Raw genomic sequence first — 16,414 nt, 5'->3', positions numbered from 1 at the left:
TTCAGAGTCACATGCACTTCATACCTGGAGGCACCGTACGTTTGCGTTTGCGTGCTTTTCAAGTGTTTTCACCAAAGAAAACCAAAGGGATAAGAGAAAGAAAAACGGGGCGGGGGGAAGGTGGGGTGGAGGAAAGGGGAAAAGAAACAGGATAAAGAAAATTAGCATATGAACGCAGTGTACCCCCGGGAGCAGCTGCACTGGGACCAGGCTCACAGGTGAGCACGGGAGCGTGGGCTGAGCTCGCTCCCGCTGCGGCGGGCTCAGAAACCACTGCGCACCCGTGTCACCCTCGGGGACAGGCGGCTGGCACCTTGCTCCGAAAGCAAATGGGCACCAGAGAGCGGGGAAAACGTGGGAGCCTCCGAGGGACCTTTCATGAGACATCCACAGCCCTCGGTCCCATCAGCCAGGGACTCCTTGGGCTGGGCTGCTGACTTGGGCATGATGTGCCGGTGGGGTTTTTTAGTGAAGACCAATACATGGATGTAGTTGAGATCAAGACCCTGTTCTCACGAGTGACAATAAAGAGCAGATTTTTTTTTCAGAGCATCAGTGGCTGATGCGCTACAAGTTATGATGTCTGGACACAGCAAGCTACGCATGCATTACAAGCCCAAACCGTACCTGCACGTACGGGAGCCTTGTGCATATTTCAGATTTGGTTCTACCACATTTTGAATTTAAAGATGAAATCTAAGCTACTCAGAGGCCACCATATTTTCCCCCAAACAAGTGAGACTAGCTCTACTGCAGTGATTTGAGTGATGTTCTGGAGACACGTGAACTCCTCCAAGGCATGTGTAACAACTTTCTCAAACCAAGCAGCCAGCCTTTTTGGAAATGCCTTGGGAAGACGGGTGAGCTCAAGTCACAGGGCTCCTGCTATGAACAATAAGCAGCCCAATGTTGAGCAGAAAGGGTGCCAAGGTGGCGGTGACCGCAGATCACCCCCAGGACCCTGGAGGGAGTGATGTTGTGTTGCTCCAACCCACTTCCTAACCCCGTTTCAGCCGCATGCCAGCAGCCAGTGTCTTACTGCGGCGCTGGGCTCGACGTGCCGCTGAGGCTGCACCAGCACAGCGCCCGCCAGCTGGCTTAGTGAAGTGGGTAGACGAGGATGGATGGACAGTGTGAGTGATGGAAGCTGCAGCCAGAACATACAGTTACCCCCTTTTTTTTTTATATAATTTTTTTTTTTTTCCAAAATTTTTTTTTTTTTCCAATTAATTTCTCTGACTGCATCCAAAATACATTCAAAAGAGGTTCACTGCTTTCTTGGTAAAAAATTCAATTTGACTAACAGCTGAATCCATTGGTGCACCCACAGCTCGCCCTCCCAGGTGACGTTCACCTTGCCTGCGCACAGACAGGAGTTGGGATTTAAGGGTGAAGCTGGGAGAGCAGAATCCCGTGCCCAGGGAAGCCCAGGGTGACGCTGCTGCTTGGGGCCGGCGTTGGGAGCAGCACCCGCAGCATCAGCCACCAAAACTGCTACGATCCTACTACAACTTCTTCTTGCCTTTTTATTCAAGATAGCTGGGCTTTTCACTAAACTGCATTTTTTGCTCTTTCTCCTCCCCAAAGTTTTTATTTAGCTTCTCCTAGAGCTCTTTAGCTTAGTTTTCTTCTGTGTATTAGCTCCATGGGAAATACAGGTTTTAACAAGCAGATTAAGCAGCAAGGAATTACCCCAGTACGTCCTCAGGCAAAAGGGTGTCACTGTATGTCTGGCTGCGTGGTAAGGTCAGTCTTTCAAACAGCAGTAAAACCTGACAAAGTCCACTGAAATCAGCCCCTGGCTTTCTGCGTTTTGCAGCGGACTTTGGACCAGGCTCCAGTCCTCATCCTCTCCAGTAGCTGATCTCTGCCAGTGCTGCAAGTATTCAGCAAGAAGGTCAAATACTGGGAGGGAGAGTTTCGATGGGCGGTGGGTTTAATGCTATTGGAAAACAGTTTCGTTCTGTTTTGTTGGGTTGTTGGTTTGGGATTTTTTTTAAGCAAAATCTTGAAGCCGCTTCATAAATCTCTAGGGAAAAAGCAACCGATCAGACACACACTGGGAATGAATCCAATGAAAACTTACTGACCATGACAACGTGACTTCCAACAGGTTTTTAAGATGGTTTAACAGGCCGGCTGCTGTGTTTCAAATACAGGCTAATGCTTACCCTAGGAAATATATCCAGATTGTCTGCCCGAGGGCTAAAAGGCACCAGTAACATGGGAAAACGCAACGGGATTCACACCTGCAGTGGCACAACGTGGTGCTGGACCACAGCCCTGCTCGGGAGCAGGGAGATGGGGCACAGGGAGCCCCATCAGACCCAACAAAACCCCACGAAGCTACGGGAATATCTAACCAACTCCTGTACAAACCCAAAGAGATCTGGCTAGCCCCTAAAAACACACCAGAAAGGGCTGCACAGCCCTGCCCGCGATGCAGTGCAGTGTGAAGTATAAAATGAACGGAAACGCTTTGCATTTTAGCTTCTGGGGAAGCCTCCTCCTCGATGCCACCAACCCCGAGAGTGACATGGGGGATGCAGCGCTTCCCCATGCCCCAGAGGGCAGCGAGGCATGGCAGGGGACTCTGTCCCCATCTCCATGAAGCTCCAAATGCCAAGAAAGCTGTGGATTCCCACAGCCCTGCTCTAACCTGTGTCGTTTCAGCTGAAGAGGCTGCCTGGGTATGATGACAAGTTACCTCTCCTTAAAGCAAGCCAGATGGATGCTGCTAAAACACAGCGGTGCTTTATCAGCATCACCCATCACGGCTCCGCTGTCCTTCCCTACTCGTGTCAACAGACCGTGATGGATAAATGAAATGCAAGAAATGGGAAAATGCCCACTGAATCCTGATTTGGTTTTCCTTCTCTTAGAGGAAAAAAAAGGAAAGGCAAGGGGCACCCAGGGCAAATGCACCTGGGGAGAGAGCTGGGCCAGTCAAGGGAGGGATAGAAGTTTGCTGAAAGGCAGAAGGACCATTAGAGACCAGCTGGAGCAGCAAGGAGAGCCCAAGCAAGGGCGCAAGGAGGGTGGCATTTACCTACGGTCCAGGGCAGCTCGGGAGGGAGGTCTTCACACCTGGGCACGGCAACTGTCACAACACAATGCAACTACCAGTGGACGTGGAGAAATAAAGGTGAAAAGAAGAGCATGTACACACACAGACACAAAAAGAAAAAGAAAAAAAAAAACAACAACAGGGAAATTAAAATCAAGTCAAAAAGAAACACACAAAAAAACCCAAAGCAAAAAAACTCCAAAAGAAAAAAGCATATACCAGCCCTTAAGAGCTCTTGAAATCAACTTTTTCAACCTAAAAAAAGTAAATAAATAAACAAAAATATATATCCAGGTAACAAAAATAAATATGGAGACAGTGGCATCACGAGGAAGGCAGTGGAAGAGGGAGGTTGAGGAGGAGGTACCTGTACATGGGGACGGTGACGGTGCGTTCGTAGTACTGCCAGGTGGAGTGCAGGTCCGTCCGGGACAGGTTGGTGGCATAAAATCTCCAAGCCGCCTGCAGAGGAGACACAGCGGGATGGTGGACCCAGACATGGCCAGCACTACCCTCGGTTTTATAAACATCAGCCAACCCCGAGTCCTCCCTCGTGGGATGGGTCCAACATTTTGCCTTTTCCTTGATTTGATACATGACAAATTTGGGGTGGTACCATGATTCTCCTGACCACGCAAGCCCAGCTGAAAGTGCTGTGGGTACCAGGCACTCACTCAGGGTGAGGTCAGCTATCAAACGGGTGTTGTTGCACATTAGGGAGTTAAAGATTTTGGAGAGAGAGGAGCAGGGGAATGTCAAATGACTCTAATTTCAAATCACCAAGGCCAGCCTTCTGCGCAGACATCTGTTATCATGAAGAAAATGCTCCCAATTGTAACTTTATATCAGTATAAATATTCTCGGTGGGGGGAAGTTTGGTGAAAACAGACTGTCCTAATGCATTTGTCTTGCTGCACTGGGCTGGATTTCGTTCCTTTTCTCCCCCAGATTGCCTACCACATATGCTATTTTCCCATGGCTGATTTCCTGGCATTTATTCCCAGACAAGACCAGTCACCAGCTGCTGTCTCACACCTCACACACATGGCCCCATTTTTCACCTGCCCGTTTCCTCCCCAACTTCTAAAAGTCTATTAAGCTTCCCAAAATCAGGACGATGTAACCCCAAGGCTCCTTGGATGTGATCCTCACCTGAATCAGGCCCGCTGCTGGGTTTCGCCTCTTCTCAAAGTGTTTTTGTCGATGCTGCTCTTGAACCTTCAGAGCAAACCCCGAACCCAAGATGCCCTGGGGAAGAGAATGAAAATTTGCAGTTAGCAAGGCGTTAGCTAGGTTTTCACTAAAAAGTTGCAGCCAACTTTCCCTCCAAAGGTTTGTTCTGGCTCATTTTTTGCTTGAAATGTATGGGGGAAGGAAGGAGAAGCCTCCATCCAAGGCAGCCCTGGCAGACACACTCCCCATGAAGAGGCAGCAGTGGGGGACGGACTTTGCTGGCACTCCCTGGAATTGCTGCTTTTACCAAACTACCTCCAGCCAGCTGATAAAATACAAAATAACCACACTGTGCTGGAGTTCAGCAAATTATCCCCATAGGGGAAAATCAGATCCATGCGACACACTGAAACGCACTGCGAAAGGGATGGGGTAATTTGCTGAAATGGCATAATAACCCCTAGGAACAGTCCTTTGCAGGAAAAAAAAAAGTGGTTTCACTTAAATATTTGTGCAGTGCCAAACCTAGAGTTTCCATCCTGTTCACTCATACACATTGTGCCCCGAGCATTCAGACATGATTTCCCTTCTTCTCCCCTTTATTTTTTTGACTCAAAAGCCACAGAGCGGTCGCAGTCGGGAGGTCCCTGGGTGCATCGCGCCGCTGGACGTAGCTGTTGCGTTGCCACCAGCTCCAGGGGCCGGGGACAAAGCGCAGCCGAGCTCAGCCCCCCTCCCAGCGGGACGCTGCAGCCTCCGCTTACGGCAGGAAGGGCGAAGAAGGAGACGCCGATGAGCGTGAACGTAGCTGCCAGCAGCCGCCCGTTCCAGGTCTGCGGGTACTTGTCCCCATAGCCGATGGTGGTGAGAGTAATCTGCAGGGAGGAGACCACCGCACAGCCCTCGGTTAGACAGCCTTAAAACTAAACCAACACGGCGAAAACTCCCGCAACACCGGAGTGGGACGTGGAGGAGCCAGGGTCACCACGTGCCCTGAGCTGACCAAGTCGAGGTGCAGCTCGGGCACCCGGGATGGCACGTCTGGGGGGAGCAGCGATGCCCTGACACCCAGGACAGCACTGCCACCCTCCCTCCTCCACACACTGAGTTTTCACGCCAGTCGGGAGTATTTTCTTGCCTTTAGCTGAAAAAGCTGCCATCTGGTGCAGAGGCTTGCGGCAGCTCGGAGCCTCCCCCGGGAGACGGGGTTGCGCCTTCGGCAGGGGAAGCAAACCGGCACAGTTTCCCCAAACTCCCTTTTGGCATCTCATGAAAGAAGGCAGGGTTATTTGCATGCATGAAGATATCTGATGCTGTTTATTCCTAATCTTCCTAGCAGTACCTATTAGCTGGTCTCCCTTCCTGTTTAAAAACAGCATATTAGCCCGACAGGATGAATTATGGCTGCTTCATACAACCTAATTTAGGGATGGTTTTTCCCCTCTTCAGTATTATTGCAGCGCTGGCAAGCTGCTGTGCGTGTTTTGGGGAAGGGGCCGAGAGATTTGTTGGAGACAAAGAATCTCCTGAGCTCCAAACTGCAGGAAAAGATGCATTTTCCCACTTCAGTCCATGGACATCACTAGTGGCAAATGTTGGGTATCCCCTGAGGCTTCCGAGAGGATTTGGAGAGCCCGGGACTGGCAGGGCAAGGCAGGCAGAGATGGTCTGATGAGGAACACCTTCTTTGAGACTTCTGCCCAATGGACCCCAGCGGTCCCTGTGCCAAGTGGAAAGTTGTCCCCATCCCACAGCCTCCACGGACAGAGCTGGCACCCTGCTGATGTGGCTTTGGAAACCTCATGCATTCAACTTAGAATAAAATCACTTTTACACAAATGGAGTACGATCCCAAAGCGCTGTTTAATTGGACCCACTAAAAGCCCTATCAATTAAATGCCATTTTGACAAAGCGGTTAGAAAATGCATCTACATGGCTATTCCTTACTGAAACACAAAGTTGAAGCAATGCTCTCTCCACAGTCACTGCAAAGTTGGTTTACAAGTTTTTAAAATTTATATAGACAACTACAAGGATTGGATCCACTAAGATCAGACCAAGGGATGAGTTTCTGAACCTGAAATTCTATTTATTCTGCCCATCTCTCAACATCTGTCTGTACTGGGCCCGTGAGTTGGACAATGACAAAACCTCTTTATTTTAATGAAGCTCAAATTTTACTCTGAGCCTCAGTGGCAAAACAGTCTGGCACACCTCCACGTCCTGAAACGAGGCGGGTGATCCTCTGCCAAAGGCTCACAGCCTGGGAAGCCAGAGGGATAAATCTGCACGTGGTTCTCCCGAGACTGAGCTCTAATCTGGGCTGTCACTTTTTCCTTATTGTTTATTTTCTAGTTATGTCAAATTGGACTTTGTTTTTATTTTTCTGTCATAACCAAGGGGCTTGAAAAGCAATTTACTGCTTCTTTCCCTTTGTTGGACCAGAGGAGCTGCTTGATCAGCCGATTCCTCCCCAAGCCTGTTATTGGGATTTGATCAGATCGGGGATTTTCATTACATGCTTTGTAATCAAGGTCAAACTAGCGCCGCAGTGTCGGAGCAGAAGAACAATAACGCAAGAAGATTAGAACGTCATTAATTCTCTCTTTGTTAATCGGGTAATCCAATAATTGACATGCACACGCACACACAGAGCAAACAAAGTATTGCCCTTTCCTCCTTTGTCAGCAAAGATGTGAAGGGGGAGTGCTTTCAGCGCTGAAGTCTTTCTGGTACTTAGACCCTATTAGTTTTATAAAATTTATTCCAGCATGTTTAACAGCGTGTTGCCCAAGTACGATTTTAAATAATTAAAAGGCGGCAACACTTGTCAAAATTATGATCAAAGTATCCCATAGCGTGGGGTCTTTATCCGACCTGCCTCTACTGTCGTGACAGAGCTAAATCCCACGACTGAGCGCACACGAGTTCCCAGTTTCCTTGCAGCTCCAGCTAATTCAAGAAATGCAATCCCCTAACATTTTCTACGGGGTTTATTTAAGAAAAAGAGCTAAATGGAGTAGCCTGAAGCCATTTAATAAAAATGTTAACTAAGCACTCCATAAGTCAATTCCTCACATAAGTGATAGAAGATGGAGGGTTAATGGACATATTATTTTAATAACCACCAGCTGTTCTAGGAGAATTACTTACCAGACCCCACCAGAGTGCATCTGCGTATGTATCAAAGTGCTCATTTTCTCCTTTCTCGGCCAAGTACACCAGGAAAGAGGCCAGGATGAGGCACAGGAAGCCAATATACCAGGCAGTAATCAGCTCCTGCAAGATCATTAAGGGATAGAAGAGAATAATTGCAATCCTGGTGCTCATCTCCAAAAGCTGAGTTACTTGCTTGCGGTTGGATCTGAACTTCCCCTGCATTTGTTTAGGCTTTGGGGCTTCGCTTGGAGATCAGGAGTGCCATTTTTTGAAATGGGACCATGTACCGGTGGTGGCCCTGCCACGCACACGGGGACATCCCCGTCCTGAGGACCCCATCATCTAAACACGTACAGCAAACGGAGAAGGAAAGGGAGTGTTAATAGCTCCATTATTTCAAGATGTGAAACAGAGACTAAAAAAAAAAAAAGAAATATTTCCCCAGTTCACCCAGAGAAGTGGGATTAAAACTGAAATGGGAACCCCAAATCCCTGGGGACTCAGCTTAGAGCAGGTCCCTTCCACTAACTGGGAAGGAGCTACAAAGCTGGGGTCTGGATAAAATATCCCCCAATTTCAGGGAAGTTTTAATTCAGAATTCACAGGAGTAATTGGTTTTGGATGAAGTTAATACAAGGGTGGACAAAAGAGACCCATGAATTCCCTATGATTTTTTCATAGTTCTGGATAAGCTGGCTAAGCTTTTCAGGGGAAAAAGTGCAGGAAACAGGAGAAATGTTAAATTCATAAATTCAGCAGCAGGAAACAAAAAAATGATCAACAAACTCTTCCCAAACCAGAGAAAGGCCGAAGTGCCTTACACCAGGGATCGGTTCTGTGGCTGGTCCATGATCTCATGTCGGGAAGAGGAACCCGGCACAGTAATTGTGTCTGCGAGAGGCTGCTGCTCGCAGGATGTGCGTTCAGAAACGCGTCCGCTTTGAAGCGTGCATCCTAGACAAAGAGCTCGCAACACCACCTGTGCTTAACGAGGCTGCTGGCTAATTGCTAACTCTTTGAAATGAGCTGTGCAGGTGCTTGCTATGTTCAAGATATTCCCTGCAAACATCTAAACATCCCTCCTTTCTCTCCTTTTCTGTTTGAAGGGCTCTATTGGACCTCACGTCTCCGACTTCGCATTGCTCCCCGTGTTACTCTACGGTGTCTTTCCAATCTCCCCAGGCCTGGGAGATGTTTGGGGTGGAGAACTGAACCGAAGTGGTGTCTCTGGTGGAAGGAAACATGAAGAGCGACGCAACGTCCTTGCTTGGTGCTTGCTCACCTTACTGTGCGCGTAGACCACAGAGCCCAGGAGCTTCCAGGTGCCGCCCCGCCGGTCCATGCGGATCATGCGCAGGATTTGCAGGAACCTCAAACTCCTGAGCGCTGAGGTGGCAAAGACGTTCCCTTGGGACCCCGCCGCCAGCACGGCGATGGACGCGATCAGCACCATGATGTCTGCGCAAACAGAGGGCATTGAAAGCTGAAGAAATGCTGCTGGATCCCTACCGAAGGGATGGCACTCCTACTGCCACTGGCAGCAGAAGGCTGTGCGGGAAAGACATCTTGTATCGGTTCTATCTTGTGCTGGAAGGACACAGCAGAAATCTTAACCTGGCTGAAAGGAGCCACTACACACCTTATGGAAACATCCCAGTTTCTTTCTCCACGCTCATCATTCCCATAGAAAATGCGTCAAATACTGCAAAGCCTGAATTCTGATATGATTCCTTGTTAACACTGCTAAACTGCATCAAATCCTTGCAAAATGCATGCTCTTTTTTAATCAGCTGCAGCTGCCTGTTACACAGTGCTGTCCAGAATTCCCCCGTATAAATTGGGAACAAAACCCTAGAGGTCCACCGCAGCAATGTCAGGGTGCTCATGGACAAAGAAAGGCCAAGAAAAAAAAAGCCTCACTTTATATATCCCAAATTCAAGGATCCCGAAAACCTCCCTCTTCCCTGGTTTTCTATGCAAATTTGATAGGAGTGCTTTTCTGGGGAATAAGCTAAAATCCTGCATATGACCATTGCCAGCTCCCAGACATTTGAAGGCAGGCTCCATAGCGAATGGCGTGGCCTTTCTGCCCACTCCTTACCCTGTTAAAAATAACTGCCGGGCACAGATGGCCCCTTTCACAAGGGGATCGCCGAGTACTTTACAAACAAGAATTAATTAAGTCTCATAACTCCCTTGTGAGGCAGCTCATCAGCACCAGGGAAGGCAAAGCGAGACACAGAGAGTTTCAATGACTTGTGAGCAATTCGGTGTCGAGGTTGGACACAGGATCGCAGGATCCCAGCTCCTACGCTCAGCTTCTCCCGGCTAAACCCCCTTTCTGCGGCTGGGGGCGGCTGCCAGCAATGTCTGGGGTACGCAGGGCAACGGGACGGCTCCCAGATCTGCAGAAAACAGGGTGGCCCTCGTGCAGAATAACAAAACCCATGGATTACGACTTTTGCCTTTGTGCTCTTTCTCTTCTCAAGGTGACCATGAAGCAGCTGAGGATCAACCCCCAAAATGCATGCAAGAAACCGGAGCACTGTGCAAGCAAGCACTTGCAATAGCCATTTTGGGTTGGGAAATCCCACGCGGGGAGGCACGTCTTACCGATGACGCAGAAAGGCTTGCGGGCAAATTTTAACCTTCCCCTCCAGCCCCGGTATCGGCAGCAGCAGCCGGCCGCCCAGATCCTCACAAAGTATTCGACCCCGAACACCACGATGGTGACGATTTCCTGCGAGGGAGACAATGTCTTTAGTCAAGAAAGAACCGTGATGAAGAGCACACTCCAGAATCAAATACAAAGCCATAAGCTAAACTCCGCACGCCTCAGAAACTATACCGCAGAGCTGTCTGGGGTGTTAAATGGAGAGCCCAGATGAAAGATGGTCAGATCTTTGCTGTTGTGTTTTCCCTCGCCCTCCCTGGGGTGGCGAGATGTACTGCACAGTGAACTAGTTTTACACCTTCTTGTATCGTGTTTGTGTCACCCATCACAAGACTGAGGAGTACCTGCTTATCTCCCCACCGTTAGTCTCCAGGACTTGACTTGGATAATGCTGAGGAGCTCAGGGGAAGACCAGAGGTGGGAACCACTGACTGCTCCATCCTAGGAGTCTCATCTAGGTCTTCACAGGGTATTTGAGCTTTTTCCCTAGAAAACTGGACTGGGTTGTCTCTGGGTGCTGGGCGATCTGGTGCAGGGGCGGTGGAGGTCCTCTATCCCTTGATGCCAAGCGAGCGCCACGATGATGTGCATCGCAGCCCTTTCCATCGCCACCCAAATACCCTGCGCCCGCTCCCTTCCCTCTGATTTCTTTCCTAGCGGCACCTGCCTCAGCTTTCTCACTTGGCAAACCTGACGAAGCCCTAATTAGTCTGCAGCGCCTTTTGATGTCGATGTAGGGCAGGGACTAGGGGAGAGGAAGAAAGACAAAAGGCAAGGAGACGCGTGAATCCGGTAGCCCCGCGACGTGGCGGTGCGTGCAGGATCTCTGCTGGCTCTTGATGGCAGAAGCCACGCTGTCAGTGCGAGGGATGCCGGGCTATTTAAGGAACAAAACTCTGCAGCTTGATGTCTGACCAAATAGTTGCAGGGATGTTATAGTGTGGGGAAGCAGGCATCCGCAGCTTTGAATATTGGGAGCTGTTGGACAGCAAACTGCTTTTTGGTTGGGATCAGTCTTGCTACTGTGGTTTGCAATTGGAGATAAATGCAGAAAAAAAGAAAAGTTCAGGAAGAAGGTTTTTAAAGGAGCCTTAAAAATATTTTGTTCAGAGTATTCTTGATACTGATTTCTCCTTTTTCACGTTTTCCCTATTTCTTACCTGCAGGTCCCAGTGGTCCCCTTCTCACAAGCAACAGTTTAAATTCTTGCCCCAGTTAAACACTCCCAACCTCAGTTTTTTATTGTGTTTTTGACTTTGTTTTAATGCCTTACTGATGGCTTCATTTGCAACCCCCCAACTTACCAGGATGTAAAGGGCCCCTTCTGAGCTGTTCTGGTACTCATCAATGGTCGAAAAGACAGACAGCACCAGGCAGGAGAAAACTAGTAGAAAACTATGTAACACAAACATAAAAAATAAAGAGAGAGGGAACATCAGTCTTGAGAGCAGGAGTTTTTCACATTTGCTCAAACTAGTCCAGAGAGCATTTTTGGACATATTTACTGTGCTGCTGCTACAACACTGTGTAAAAAGAGAAAGTAAATTCCCTGATTTTAATAACTGAAAGGTTGTGCATGGAAGGACCCACTGGACTGTTCCCAGCTTGGCCAGTGCCAATCCAATCCCCCTCCCAGGGGCTCCGATAACCCCTGACATTACTTCCCCAAGGAACCATCAGCTCTTACTACAACATGCTTTCAATAAGCATGCAAACAAGCAGGGAAATGCTCATTTATTAACGTGATAACAGGTGATCAGACTGGCTCACGAGCAGGAGCACGGGCTGAACACAAACCCAGAGAAAACTCCACTCGTGCTCTGCTTATGCATTTTCATCCACAAAAGGTTACACAGGAGTGGGACTGCATTTCCCACCCTTGCCAGGGTAGGACATTTTCGGTGGATTTTACCTTCCTTTTTTAGGCAGGTACTCCAGATTAACTCTTTACTGCCTGGAAAGGCTGGTAACTTCCCAGATTTGTTGTAGTATCCCTAGGAGGTGGATGCTCTTCTGTGGCCAGACATGGGACACAGCAGGGATTTCATCCAGTCCAAGGGATGTGATCTTGGTGGCATTAGTACCTTGGTATGAAGCCAGAGACACCCTGCCATCGGGGAGGGAGCTGGGCTGGCCTCTCCGTCCCAGCCCCGCAAGGACATGAAGGAACCCCATCCTGCCGGGAGCTTGGGGGACCCAGCTTTGGTATCAGCTTTCAGTGCCTTTTATTTGCCACGAAGATGATAGGGGATCCTCAAAATCCCCTTACAATATGCATCCAAGTCTCATTGATATCTACTTCTATGGGCTGTCCCACTCGGAAGCGCCACACCACCCTGCCGTTCACAGGCTGTCCCCACCAGAACTGCCCCCTCTGTGCTGTTCATGAATGCACTGATGCACTAGTGCAAATCAAAAGGCACAAAATGAATGACAGGAGCTTGACTCTTCTGACACTCGACGCCCGAGTCCGCAGCTACAGAGGTGTCCTGGCATCTGCTCAGGGACGGAGAAGGTTTCCACCAGCCAGCGATGCCCACTGCTTGCTCAAACAAAAGGAGGGAAATTAATTTACTAAACATCGATTTACTAATACAATAAAGTAGGCCAGCACAGGGAGAAACTAAAAGCTGCATTTTTTAAAAGCATTAAATAATTCATCTGTCTGGCTTTGTCTCACATTCCTACGAATTGCGTATTGAATATTTATAAGGCACGGTTCAGCTGGTGGGTGCTGTTCCTTCTCGTTGTATAAAGAAAAGGAGTTTCACACCACTGGGTTGTGCTTGTGGCTTTGCAATGACCATTAATATCACAGTAACAAGTAAAAATAGGGGGATTTGAAGTATTTATTTGAACCACAGGCTGAAACGTCCCTGCCTGCTGGAGGTAAGGGACTTTTCCAGTCAGCTCAGCGAAGGCTGAGCTTTGTCAGCCTCAAGATGAATTCAGCGCAGACCAGATAAGGGCAATTGCCTGATTTCTCACTGCAAATTTCCTCTTCTCACACCAGGGTTGGTATCCAGAGACTTGAAACAACCTCAAGAGAGCACGAAAACATCCCTTGCAATCCCACTCATGATGTCCCTTAATGTCTTCTCTGGGTCTCCCTTAAAATTTTTTTCTCCCCAAGCTGGTCTTTTAAAACCCTTGCTATCAACAAGCCAACCACAACCTTCCCTGCAGCCAAATGGACTCCATCCATCCCTCCGAGCTGCCTGGGCCAGGCCCTGGGAGCTGGAGACGGGACCCCGCTGCCGCCCGCACCGTGGCAGGGGAGGCAGAGCCCCGCGCCGGTGAGGGAAGGAGCTGCGACGGGGTCAGGCAGCCCCGCTGCTGGTGTGGCCCAGATTTTGCTGCAAATGCCGATGTTGGAGTGAGAAACAAATGAATAATCAATGAAAGAAGAAAGAGAAGAGGAAAACAAAAAAAGATAATGGAAAAGGATCGGGGGAAAAAGAAAATCCTACGTTTTGTGATTAAAGAAGTAGGGTTGTATTTTTAAGACCAAACATCACAATAAAATGCCTGAGGAGGTGCTGAAAGCAAAGTGCCAATAACGACGCAGAATTGCACACCGTGTTGGGGAAGGTGACCACTTCAGACGGCTCCAGAATGAAGCCACGCTCAACCAATGAGTCCTGGCAGGGACAAACGCCACGAGAAAGAGGATTCCTGTATGTTAAATTTGTCACCAGACACATATTGATGGGGCAGAAAAAAAGAAAGGAAAAGAAATTGCTTTATCACTTCGAATCCCAAGGGTGGATTGTGCAAGCAGTGGTCACGCGGGGAGAGACGGGGCAGCTCAGGGTGCTGCTGGGGCAGTGGGACATCTGGGTGCCGCTTCTCCCCTTCCCCAGCACATCGCTGCAGCCTCGTCCCTCGTTCCCCTCCTCTCCCTGGGGCCAGCTCGCTGCTGCTGCTGTAATTTCGGCTCTGCGTTCCCCAGGGCTCTCATTGCCAGGGAGATCTGATGCAGATTGCGCTTGCAGGACCAGCATTAATTACAGCGCTGCCGAGCATGGGAGGCAACGGGGAAGGCGCCAGCTTCTTCAATGAAGCATGGGAGCTCCATGGCCAAATCCCACGTGGACCAAAATCTCCCCCTGTCTCAGTCCCGACGGGGACCTTCAGCCACCGGGTAAGGAACGGTCCTGCCAGCGAGGGATGCAGGCATTGGCTCATCACAGGGTGAGCTGCACACGCATCCCAAATTAGCTGCATGGTGATGCACAGCTGCTCTGCTTGACCCTGTGGTCCACAAACCTCTGGGAGGCTGTAAAAGGAGACTAAGAGAATGAAACCTTTCCGCAAGGAAACGGAATTCAGGGGGTTGGGGTCTGTATGGCTCCTGGGAGGCTTTGAAGGAGCTGCAGATCCCCTATGGATAGGGGGGTAGAAGCAGAAAGCCGAGAGGTACGTCCACACCGGAGATGGTGTGTATCCTCTGAGCTCCCACGGAGGGAGGGCAGTGGGGAACAGGAAGGCTGACTCCACTTTAATTTCACCTAATCTACCCAGACAGTACAGGAAAGGGCTCCAGATAATGATGGATAGCTAGGGAAAGCGAAACAGGCCAATAAATAGTGTAGAGGTTGGGATGAATCTAATTTTTAAAGCTACATATCTAATCAAAGCAAATTACGTCTGCAGCCTGACTCTGCGTAATGTTAACGTGCAATAAGGAACGTTAATTACATCCCGTTTAATGATTTTTACATTAGAGATGCCAATTCTGCTTCGAGCTTTGGAGAAGACAATATCCTTCTCCCAAGCAGACTTTACCCGACGCATGGCTGGAGCCAGCACCAGCCTCTCCCAAACCCAGGCCAGGGCGCAAAGTTTTGTCTCCTCCGTAGAGTGATGGCACGGAGGAAGCTGGCTCCAGCCTCCTGGAGCCACTGGAGAAGGACACCTCATGTCACCGCATCTTCTCACCCACCACCCATTCCTACGGGCAGCCAGCACCTTCTGCTGCTCCAGGATCCCCCACGCCTGTTGCTTAGACCTTTAAGCTCAGCCAAGACTCAGCTGTGCAAATCTGACTGCTGCTAATACTAATAAATCCAAAGTCCTCCAAAGTCTGGCTTTACATCCAGAGGTTATGACGACTTAAAACACCCGTGCAAGCTTCTTATTGCAATTTATAAATCCCAGCACAAAATCTGCATATCCAGATTTCATGTGCTTCATGTTAGCATTGGAAAAATAAATGACTGAACTCCCCCTTGGAAAAAAAAAATACTTAAAATATCTTGAAACAGGAAAGATTGTCCTTTTCTTTTCTTTTTTTCCTCAGTAAAAGCATATGATGGAATCATCATAAAGCTTTTCAGGTTAATCATCTAGTTTGCCTTCCAAAAGGAATCTATACTTCCATTTACGTAAGAATTTAAAAAGACCTTTAAATTTATTCCTGAAATACTTGTATTCAAATAACATTTGCTGACATGCAAAAACATTGGGCTTCCTCTGATGGAGCACCAGTGCAATAATTAGCCACTGGATTCCTGGATGCAATGGAGATGGATACGATACAAGAAGGTGGCACAAGCTTGCAACAAGCCACTGTGCTTGTTACACGCTTCGCTGGCTTTCCCTGGAATTGGGAAAGGGAATTAATGATTTCTTTAATTAGAAAGAGCAAGCTGGAAATGAAGGAGTATTGTACTACAGGCGTTTAAGAGCTGCACAATGGAAAGCAACTTAAAACATTTAAAACACTTAAAAATTACTTTGGGGATGTAAACAAAGCATTGATAATTGTGCTAAAATAAAATCAAAATGCTTATGGGCAATCCATCTGCAATCCCAGCAATCCATTTGCTGTGGCGTCTCTAAAACACTGGCTTTCAAGTATCTAAAACTTCAATGCAAATCAAAGGCCATGAAAATGCAGCAATGACAATAAACCAAGGTGAAAGAACATCCACACCGAACAGAAACAGAGATTGTCAAATGCCTTTTAACACTCAGAGAACCTCATAAACAGAACGGGACTATTTACAACTCAATTTAAATCTCCAGTGAATCAGAAGCAAAACTCTGGCAATGCCATGACTTTTCCAGGGGTAAAGACATGGTCGTATTGCACCCACCCTTAGCCAGGAGCATCCATCATCTTCATTCATGTAAGCAATCCTGCTGTGATTTGCAACCCAGCTATTCATTTACAAGCCTAAATGCCTCACTCTGGGTTTCCACATCCCTCAGTCTCAGCCAAAATCATCTCCCAAGGCGACTTCTGTCACTAGCAGAGCTGAAAATAGAAGCGGGAAGTCCTGCCTTTCGGTCCTGTGCCTTAATAAACGCTCTCCTTTCCAAACACGGCTCCTGA

The 16,414-nt window shown here is 48.5% G+C and overlaps 1 protein-coding gene across 1 annotated transcript in view; it reads right to left on the bottom strand.

The window, feature by feature from the left end:
* The window catches only part of LOC104077423 (potassium voltage-gated channel subfamily KQT member 2-like), a gene marked incomplete at both ends in the record, with an annotated part of 18,124 nt that extends 6,610 nt beyond the window's left edge, over positions 1–11,514 (bottom strand). Inside the window, 7 exons of the mRNA XM_009578660.1 lie at positions 3,435–3,529; positions 4,220–4,315; positions 5,005–5,115; positions 7,395–7,520; positions 8,683–8,858; positions 10,014–10,140; positions 11,379–11,514. Coding sequence (XP_009576955.1) covers positions 3,435–3,529; positions 4,220–4,315; positions 5,005–5,115; positions 7,395–7,520; positions 8,683–8,858; positions 10,014–10,140; positions 11,379–11,514 — 867 coding nt within the window. The remainder of the gene's footprint in view (positions 1–3,434; positions 3,530–4,219; positions 4,316–5,004; positions 5,116–7,394; positions 7,521–8,682; positions 8,859–10,013; positions 10,141–11,378) is intronic.
* Positions 11,515–16,414: the final 4,900 nt, after the last annotated feature.

The sequence above is a fragment of the Fulmarus glacialis genome, unplaced genomic scaffold (assembly GCF_000690835.1).
Source record: "Fulmarus glacialis isolate BGI_N327 unplaced genomic scaffold, ASM69083v1 scaffold3475, whole genome shotgun sequence".
Lineage (NCBI taxonomy): Eukaryota > Metazoa > Chordata > Aves > Procellariiformes > Procellariidae > Fulmarus > Fulmarus glacialis.
Note: the sequence above shows the minus strand (reverse complement) of the source record. Positions and strands in the feature narration are given on the sequence as shown.